General features: G+C 38.6%; 2 protein-coding genes across 2 annotated transcripts; both read left to right on the top strand.

Annotated features, from left to right (window-relative positions):
• Nucleotides 1-1,002: 1,002 nt before the first annotated feature.
• On the top strand, nt 1,003-3,738 carry SARC_02668 (hypothetical protein). The gene has a single exon (XM_014303571.1). It carries the CDS (start codon nt 1,292-1,294, stop codon nt 1,907-1,909), a length of 618 nt encoding a protein of 205 aa, XP_014159046.1. The 5' UTR covers nt 1,003-1,291; the 3' UTR covers nt 1,910-3,738.
• Nucleotides 3,739-4,892: 1,154 nt separating this feature from the next.
• SARC_02667 (60S ribosomal protein L34-B) lies at nt 4,893-8,624 on the top strand. Its single transcript, XM_014303570.1, has 3 exons — nt 4,893-5,103; nt 5,775-5,972; nt 7,037-8,624. The coding sequence occupies exons 1-3, from the start codon at nt 5,039-5,041 to the stop codon at nt 7,101-7,103; spliced, it is 330 nt and encodes a 109-aa protein (XP_014159045.1). The 5' UTR covers nt 4,893-5,038; the 3' UTR covers nt 7,104-8,624.
• Nucleotides 8,625-10,643: the final 2,019 nt, after the last annotated feature.

Below are 10,643 nucleotides of genomic sequence, written 5' to 3'. Positions count from 1 at the left end.
AGCTGGGAGTTGGGAGTTGGGCCGTTGGGAGTTGGGTCGTTGGGAGTTGGGACTCTGGGAGTTGGGACTTTGGAAGCTGTCAGCAGTTCAGAATCAGCACTCAGCACCGTTCACCACCACCGGTCAGCAGTCAGCACTCAGCCCTTCAGCACTCAGCACTCAGAACTCAGCAGCAGGGCAGGGGATGACTCATGAGTTATGTGTCATGACATAGGCGGAACTGCGGAAGCTTCTCTCTTCTTTTGGAGAATGGAAGGTCTGTGGGCGCAGAGTCGTACCGTCGCAGCCGTATGTAGACAGACTTCTACTCTCACTCTGAGATTTCTGATGTGTTAAAAATTAAACAACCAACAAATAGTAATAATATTCAAATATGTCCTCGAGACTTCGAGACTTCCTGACCCAGTCCCAGTGACCCAGTCTCCCAGACCCAGGGTAGGCAGGGCTCATAATACGTAAATTGTAAATATATAGCGTAAAGCCGTAAACATACATACTACGTTTTTAATTTTTACGCTTTGAATATAGATGGAAAATTTGAACAATTGCCGACTTGCCGCGCTCGATTCTTTCCCTCTTGTGTTTTGACCTGTATAGCGTTCTATTTATGAATCAAATATGTATATAAACGTTTACAATAGACTTTTCGATGTACCTCTTTTTTTTTAACGAATTGAGGATGTCCCCCACTTCACCCACCCAAAATTCAAGCATCTATTTCTAATTTTAGTTTTAGACAAACTTATCATTATGAAGTTGGTGGACCCAATCACTACTCTCCGATGAAAGTTCAGTGCCGACTTGCACTATACTATTCGACAGCTCCTCCCAAAACAGGTATTCAACCAATACCTATTCTTTAACCGTCGTGTGCCTGAAGGTACGCAATACGTATACTCTCCGTGATAGTCGGAAGTCCACAAAAATTGCTATTCAGTGCGCGTGCACATTTCCAACATATGATTCATATCTGCTATATGTATATGTGCTTCTATTAGGACTGCATTCGACAATTATGTCACACAACTATGTACTATACTATAGTATCTCACAGTAGTTAAGCCCATCTCGGTTCAGAATATACGGGTCTCAACCTTACACGATTCACATATAAATGTACGGCGAATTCCAAAGTGTTCTCTAATTCTATATGAGTACAAGAAGGGCAACCTACATATAGAGTGGTCAGGTTTTCAAGCTATTCCTATCGAACATTTGGATACTCGCTCACAATCTAGGACACTACACCTGCACGAATTCAATAGTATCAAATAGACACTTTCGGACGAGAATGTCAGTTCAACATCAGAAACCCGGGCTCACCCCCACTGGACTGCGGCGTGTGTCGGAGTCAAGTAATCTGTTGGGCCTGTCAAGCAACAATATTCCTCGAAACCTTGTGCACAAAAAGATTAATGGCACTGTGCATGGCAGAAACCTAACACACACTCGTCTAACATCGGAGGACGAGAACTCTGGTGCCACGGTGCCCTTATGTTGGCAAATGCTAGCATTTGTTGGGCTTGGCTTGTTTGGCATCCTCTTGGCGGTGATAGCGTTCATTAACCTTGTGTGGGTGGGAGCTATAGTGGTGTGCTTTGCGATCGAAATTGCGAAGGCTGTCGACGTATTTGAGGTGTCTGAGTCAATCGGATATCTCGCAGGGATTGTCACCTGCTCACTCGCTGCTATACACTTCAGCCAGGAAATATACTTCTTTTTTCTGGAATCGAAGTCTATACGCACTTGTATAGAGCGCCTGTCGGCTTTATGCCGGTCGAAGTCGAGCAACAACTTCTTAGCGGGTGCTGATAATAGTAGTAGCTTAAAACTAGGGGATTTGGATATGAAAGTCAATTTAGTTGGGAATGCGCAGCGGATTGTTCGGACAGAATTGGTGGTGAGCTGAAATTCTAGCAACTCAACACATATGCTTATTGTCAGTGATGTATATACATTCAACAGCATACATCAACACACATGCTGTGAATCGGTGATGTATGTACATCAACACATGAATCTATGACGTGGAAATCTTTGCAGGGCTCTTCGGTGAAGGTCTAAGTAGTAGTAGTGTGAGGATGTTCTGTGGCCTCGTCATCCTGCAGACTCACCGGCATACACTATCATACTGCCGATGTAGGGCAGTAGTTAATTATCAAATCAGGAATATAATCTTATTGATTCCGAACGACGCAGATGTCCTTGCGTGATGTCAATTTCGGTAACTGAGTAATAGTTTGGGACGTACACAATAGTTATACTCCGTTAGGCTGGTATTCGTTGTCCTGTATAGAGTACCGAGCACACGTCTAAAAATAGCATAATTGCACGGGTTTAGGAAGTAGTTGCAATAGGTCCTCCAGATTGCTTGCGTCTGTGTAGGCCTGGTACTGGCGTCTTGTACTGGCGTATGGGATTACTTGTCCCAAGAGTATACGAAGAGAGTACTGTCAGATTGTCGATGAATCCAATCAAGCACAACAGGTATTGGTGGTCAGCGGTGTTCAGTGATGCATCTTTTCTGACAGTGTGCAGAAAGTATGTAAGTGATGTTTAGTGGCTTATTCGGCACCAATGACAACAGTGTTCAGCGACGACACAGGGGTTTCCTGATGGAGGACACAAAATTAGTACTAAGGCAGCTGAAGTGCTCATGGATGCATACATGTCTCCGCTGCGTGTGAGTGTGCGAGAGCGTCATAGTATGAAGCTCACACAGAAGCGAAGAGCTCAATATGCGGGATTAGTTATAACCATAGTTGCCTCTGTTGTGCGTGTAGCAATAAAGTCATTTGCACCATACACAACTGGAAGGTTATCAAATTCACTCATAAATAATAAATAATGTGGGTATTGTTTGACTATAATGTTGCAGACATATTTTGTCCGCAATAAGTTTAACATGAACTTGCGGGTCTATAACCAACTCAGGTCATGCAAACCACGTATAAAGTCCCGACTATACTCAAGCACATATGCTGGAGATAAAACAAGATTTTCTTGGGTGAGTAGCTGTAAAAGTTCTAAAGGAGCCTGCAATCAAATACTCGCGAACGTTTGGTGTATCAGGCTCGTGTATATGCCAAACAAAGACAAACTTATACATGGATATAAAACATCGGAGTCAGCTTTGGTTTAAAAAAGGAAAGCGGATCTGCATATGAAGTTGTATGCAAAGCAAGCTACACATTCCCCTATATCTGCACGGAATAAAGAGTATGCATCAACCGATAGAACTGGGTTCGAATGGCCATTGAGCGCAACAATAACATTCAAACTTTATATTTTAGAAATACTTTATTTGTACCCATGAAGAGGAACCAGTTGATGCCTACAGCGCCAACCGCTACCCGAGATAGTGAGACTGTGTTGTCAAGGCTGCGAAACAGAAGCGGCACACAACGACAGTAAGTGACAGAACGACCAGAGGTCCCGCAGAGTCATTGAGGGTAATACAATAACGAAAGACCTAAAATCAGAAATAAACCTCAGTGTATACTTTAATTCAAGCACACCGATACCTGTGTGTATATTTAGATGGCTTTTCTGCACACTCCCAATATCAATGCGGCACAGTAGCCATCCACTGGTTATTCAGCTGCAACAATGGAGTTATCCCTCGTATCCACATACACATCTACATGCATACATAGAATAAATAAAATCGCCTGTGCATACATTATATACGTACACACGCACACACATATATACAAAAAGATAAAATTTAAACATATGAACTCGTGTATTGATAAAAATACGAATCCGGATCGATAAAGAACGTCATAATATGCACACAAACGTATATATTTGTATAAATATAATAAATGTAAAGTATATACATATTTCAGGACCTACTTACTATAATCAGCTTCCACGCCAGAGCTGAAAAATACGGTAAGAATACGCACGCGTAACCTGAAAGAGTATTTTTCATCTTTCGCAGTCGACACTAGATGTACATACAAGACGCGATTCATGTGCACACACACTAACAAACACACAATACACATATATTTATATATGAAGGAAGATATTCAGATGTGCACGCACGAACAAACACCCATACATCGAATAAATTTATCAAGATACATGAATACATACGTATACACACATATATATATAAAGAAATACATACACACGTATACACATACATATATGTGTAAATGTATGTTGGCATGACGTCACACATACACAATATATATATATATATCTATATACATAATGGATTTATGTTGACATAAGTAGGATATATTTATACATACACACGCACACATATATATAACTAATTATAAACGTATGCATGCTGATAAGATGGGTTGACAGCAAGGTATCAAGTACTTGATACACGTGAATAAAAAACCACAGCCCTCTGAATATGAAATATAACACAGATGATACCCTCGCTTATGCGATAGCGTTGACATCAAGTCCATTGTATACATATTGCAGCCAATTGAAAAGTATTAGTATACGATATTTGTCAATCTGTTATATAGCCGCAGGCATTCCAATATACGCAGTTACTATCCATTCCGTATTTCAAGACCCTTATGTGAATACTCTGTACTTCTGTAGTGATATTACTAATATTATATCGCGATTGCGTTTTATAACCACAGGCGTCCCATATTAAAAGAACATGGGATCCTTCTGGTGTATATACTATCAATTCTAGATATGTGAACAATGTGTGCTTCTGTAGTGACATTATAATAGTAATACATACATACATAATAAAAAAAAGAAAAAAAGGAGAGACGCGTATAAAAGCCAGCTCTGTTTAAATGGCCACTATAAATATACTGAACGCTATTCTATTTTTAGTTCTGCAGCCACATATGCCACATGTAAAATACATCGCCTTTCAAATACAGTCGTGAATGTACAAACCTTAAATTCAAAAAACCAAAATACAAAAAAAAACAAGGTACCCGCGTGCGTCTATGATTTAACGCTGAATATACTACAAGGATGTATATAGCATTTGGGCACACAGAAATTGGGAATCCTTTTACTTTCTCTCTAAGCAGGCAGTATGGTTCAGCGTTGCACCTACCGAAGACGTTTGTCTTATAACACAACGTCCAACAAGAAGCGCATGTAAGTGAATATGTAAGTGACTGAGATACCCTCCCACAGAATCGCAAAATTACAGATTGCATAGTTATACATGGCAATGCACACGGATAAGCACATGCAACTGCATTGGGAACTCAAACAGAAGTTAGAAATACGAAATGAAAGCATCTCCCGACGATGGAAATAGGAGCATATATATGGTGATGAATATGGAGAGGCCAGTGCAGCGTCAACAACTCAATGTCAATGAATTTTCAGCTGTAGAATGACATCCCGTGCACTTGTACCCTAAATGCTTGCTAGCTATCAGGATGCATACAGATCTGAGCCCTCTTTAGGAGTGGGTGTTCGATATAGAGCTTACGTATTACTACTATCTATTGGAGGTTCTGTCTATATAATGTACGTTATATAAACGGCAATAGCAATACGACACAAGCAGCATTGTTGTGAATGTTACAAGACAGTATGATGCAAATCACTATTGCGTGCGGTATCGCGTCTTCGTCATCCTATATTTAAATTGGCGTTCGATGTATGCCAAATGTTTTATAGCAATAAGTATGTTATCCCCTGGTCCAAGACCAGTGTTCAATGTGTTATCGATGAGTAATAGATGTAAGTTTCTGATCCGCATTATAGACTGCAGTGCCTAGATCATTTATACCATACATTATCCTCACCAACAATAGTATCAAGACGCCCGGAGGTAAGCTTACTTTCCAGTACTTGAAGAAGACCGCCGCTTCTCCCAAATGTGGAGACTGTGGAACCGCTCTTCAGGGTGTCAAGACTGGCCGCCCCAAAGAGTACGCGCAGATGTCTAAGACCAAGAAGCACGTTACCCGTGCCTATGGAGGTTCACGCTGTGCCTCATGTGTGCGTGAGCGGTATGTCATGTGTATGCACGCGTGAAGTCTGAATGTTTGGGTAGTTAGACAGACCCTAAAAAATTGAATCGATTGTATATAATGGTCGTATTTAACTTTTGCTAGACTTTCAAGTACCCACATTTGCATTTATGTGTATGCGAGTATTCTGTATGGTCAATTGCGCCCGGCCGCAGTCTGTACTTACGAGTTTGCTAGCCTTCCATTGTGCGTGCGAATGTCATTGATTTTAGAAAGTACAATTTTGTTTTGAAACGATGATTTTCATGACGCCGTTATAGGTTGAGTAGGATTCGTTGGTGTATAGTAGTCGATCAATTCAAGTCGATTTGACTTGTGAGCTCTAAAAATACTGCTGTATATGAGTGTATGTATTCGTGGTTTATGTTTGAGAACACTCAGTACCTTGAGACCTCTTACGAAGGCTAGGGAAAGTGCCAATGTATATGGATCAAACTAGATTAAAGTGCTATCATACTCAACGGCTGTGTCTTTACCGTGTCACAATCGTTCTTTAGATCAGCAACATTAGTATTTTTCAATGGCATTGTTATATGTAATCGAAATTTATATATATGTATAATATATATATATATTTATACGTGTATGTATGTTTGTATGTATTTATATATGTACGTGTATATGTATATGTATATGTATATGTACATTATATATATATATAATATCCATATATGTATTATGTATATATATATATATTGTGTATATGTAATATTCAAACATGAACGTGTACGTGTATAATATATATATATAGATATACATTGATGTATATATATTTATGTGTAGGCACATATCTATACACATACACATACAAATACACACATATATATATACAACATACATTAAACATATTTGTAGTGTTTATGTATACAAAAACGTCTATGTATGTTTGTGTGTTGGCAGTGATGCATTTGTGTATATATTTTATTTCAAGGTACGACATTTCGACGGGCTCTTACTATTTTCGCTGATTCAAAGAACTCACGAGTGATGTTAATTGACCATGTTTCAATATTCCCGCTTTTCACGTTTCTTGTTGTATGCAGCATCGTTCGTGCCTTCCTTGTGGAGGAGCAGAAGATTGTCAAGAGATTCCTTAAGAGCAAGCAGTAAGCTCGCGAATAAACGCAATCGTTGCATCTGTTCATTCCTGGATTGATTGCTAAGAACATATTTGAGGCTGTGAGTCACTCGTTGAAAGTTTTGATTTGTATGGTATTAGTTGGTGCTGTTTTGTGGAGGTTGTGATTCGATGCTGTTAAATTGTCATGAAGTGAAGATGACAGAATATGTTTGATACACTCTATACCTTTCAGCCTGTATTGGCCATGGAAGAGCATAATTTTCATTCAAACTAGATCAATGTGCAATCTCTACATAACGACGATTTCCGTTCAATGAGATCGTTGTCCTGGGATCTGCTAAATTAAGAATATACGCGTACATATATTATGTATATGTATATATGTAAATATATATATACATATACATATATATGCATTTATGCATGTTATGTATATATGTGTGTATATATATTATACATTTATATATATATATATATAGATATATTAATATGTACATACACGTGTTTGTGTTTGGCTTTGTCTTTATGAATCTGTGTATATATGTGTGTATATGTATTGTTACATACCATATGCGACATACCAAGACATGAGCATGAAATGTATGATATGCGAGATTTGGTAACGTAAATGGTATGCATAGGTCTGCAATTATATAGGCATGTAGTGTGATTGAGAATTACGGAATATGTCGTGTCAATGTTCTGTTATTCATCGTGTGCTGCTTATACACATGTGCGTGTCAAGTATGATGTTATTACCTGAGTTTATGTACTTTAACTCATTCGTACCAACGAGTCTTTTACGAGATTCTTCATCGATTTCCAGACTTTTAACTCGCACCAGCAATATGTGACACTGTTCACGATGTTGTTGGATACAGTTGTTGGAAAGCTTTGCAGATTTTGTTTTCTTACACTCCATTCGTGGGTACTTACAACAGTGAATTGGTATCGACTCTGCATTGCATCGTTTGGCACGCCTATATGCAAGTGATCGATTAATCGGATTGTTATATAGTTTTGTATGCATAACCTATGATGTTCTGTGAAGGCATTTGGACTGAATTCTGGTCTCTATACTGCGCAAACTTGCAAACAAAGTCTTTTTGTTTGCATTCCGTGTGGTGTGACCGTAACATGTCGTTAAAAACGTCACACCTGAGGTTATATGTATTTCTGCTTTGATAGTTTATTGTTACTAGTTGTGTTGCGTTACTGTCTGATGTTATGTATATTTCTGCTTCGATAGTTTATTATTACTAGTTGTGTTGCGTTACTGTCTCGCGTCATTTTCTCATGTGTTGGTAGTTTTACGGTAGGACTAATAAACTTCCATATTCATTTTCAATATTTCGAGTTTCATATCTTTTTTTTCCTTGATCGTTATTTTCAATACTATTTTTATGCTAGGACGGTATATTATTATTTTTGTCTTGCGTAAGCCATCATATTTTTCTGGTTGTAAGTGTTTGATACACTCTATACCTTTAGCCCTTGGGCAATTGAAGTGCATAATTTTCATTCAAACAATATAAAATTGCAGTCTCTACTTAACGACAATATCAGTTCATGTTATTGTTGTCCTGGGATTTGCTAAATTTGTAGTTTAGTAGTTGTTATCTCGAAAACTAGAAAATTCTAGTCTGTTCGAAAAAATTCTACAGAATGTACAACTTCATTGCAATCAATAAACATGAAATTAAGTATTTATCCCTGCATAAATTTTGTCTACTTCTCAAATACCAGTCCAAAGAGTGCTGGCGGCGGTTTATACGTATGTGTGAATAAGACTTGTGTTTTGTTTTAGTGTTTATGATGTTATGTTTTGTTTGATTACACTCAGTACCTTCAGACCTCATCCGAAGGCTAGGGAAAGTGCCAATTTTTGGATCAAACTATATCAATGAGCAGTCTTACTCAACGACTGTGTCCTGCCCATGGCACAACCGTTCTTTAGATATGCAACATATTCTTTTTGTAGTAATTGTGTGTATCACAATTGTGTTCTGTATGCTTTTGTTTGTTGTATTATCTGTTGTGACCGTTACAATCACAGTTAATCTGTCACCATGTTTTTGACGTCTTCTACTCCTGAATGTGTACATACGCAGAGCTACTTGGCTGTAGTTTTGTATTCGCATTCAAATGCCAAAAATTGGTGCTTTGCATCATCAGTCTGTATACGAATCAGGTATAGGGCTCGAATTGGCATGTCTACAACTTTGGTGAGCGAGTATTGTGATTACTTTTGGTTTGAAGTTTTTTTTTGGAAGGGTACACTTGCAATCCTCAAGTCCCTACGTAATGATAGCCCATGATGCTTAGTGAAGGCATTTGGACTGAATTTGGTCGACATGCCGCACATCTGTGCGAACAAAGTCTTTTTGTTCGCCTACTGTGCGGTTTGACCGTAACATGTCGTTAAAAACGTCACACCTGACGGCTATCGTTGCACAATACTGAAGGTGGTTGTTTCGTGCATGTATATTCCCCTGTAGTTGTAATGTTTATACGATATGATCTTAGTATGTGGTTGATAGGCTTTTGAAAAGTGTGACCGAGGGCGCAAGACCTGGCGGTACGGTCGTTAGCAGCGGTAAAATCCAAAATAAAGCAAACCTCGTGCATCTATGGAGTATTCTCTGGGATAAAGAAATAGTTTACAGAGCCGTATGTAGAACAATGTATTCAAAGGGAAATATATGCTGCTTTGCCTCATATAAGGCGACGGATAGTGTTTGCCGGGTTCTTTCAGTTTTACCTGTGCACGCTATCACGCGTGCAACAGTGAATGATCGGAGAATCCAAAGCCAAAATTGCATATATATATATTTATGTATATATATGTTTGTATTTACTGGTTGATTCATCCTCTACGGTACTCCACGCCGGAGACTTTATACAAAACTATGTCTCACCGGTCGTTCAAGTACGTAGATATATCTGCTTGTCAGAGCTATTTGTAGTTTTTAACTCGCCCATCGCACTCAGGGTAGGCAAGTATGCTTGTGTGGCTCGCGTCCGCTTATTGCTGTATCTAGAGCAAAGTTTAAAATAGCGGTGCTGCTGTAATTATGATGCTGTGCGTACTTCGTATTACCTGTCTGGAATGTTTCAGACTTCGCGCGACGTGCTAGAAAAATTAAGCATTCGTCGATTTGGGAAGCCACAGTCCGTGTCAGTTGAAAATACGTTGACTTGGATAAAATAAATCTTACTGTGAACCTTGTGCATGTTTAAAAGCATATACATATACAGCGCGCTTCGCATACGCAGCAGGGGAAGGTTTTGGTATTCGGTAGTATCACATATATGCCATTTTAGACCCGAAGCTTGTGCGGAATCCCAATTAGGGATTGTCTATTAAACATGTTCGTACAATGAAATCTAAAAGATAGTATTTTCGGCATATACATACATACAAACATTATATATATATATATATATATACATACATAAATACATGCATATATATAAATATACGTATATATATATATATATATATATATATTATATATATAATAACACATACATGTGTGTAAGCCACACACACACACATATATATATAT

The sequence above is a fragment of the Sphaeroforma arctica genome (genome assembly GCF_001186125.1).
Source record: "Sphaeroforma arctica JP610 unplaced genomic scaffold supercont1.122, whole genome shotgun sequence".
In the NCBI taxonomy this organism is placed as follows: domain Eukaryota; class Ichthyosporea; order Ichthyophonida; genus Sphaeroforma; species Sphaeroforma arctica.
Note: the sequence above shows the minus strand (reverse complement) of the source record. Positions and strands in the feature narration are given on the sequence as shown.

What these genes read in the sequence shown, in the direction of transcription:
- SARC_02668 (XM_014303571.1), top strand. Translation starts at nt 1,292, where the DNA reads ATGTCAGTTCAACATCAGAAACCCGGGCTCACCCCCACTGGACTGCGG.
- SARC_02667 (XM_014303570.1), top strand. Translation starts at nt 5,039, where the DNA reads ATGGTTCAGCGTTGCACCTACCGAAGACGTTTGTCTTATAACACAACG. An exon ending in ACGTCCAACAAGAAGCGCAT is followed by an intron (nt 5,104 to 5,774) that starts GTAAGTGAATAT and finishes CACCAACAATAG; the next exon opens with TATCAAGACGCCCGGAGGTA. An exon ending in GCCTCATGTGTGCGTGAGCG is followed by an intron (nt 5,973 to 7,036) that starts GTATGTCATGTG and finishes TGTTGTATGCAG; the next exon opens with CATCGTTCGTGCCTTCCTTG.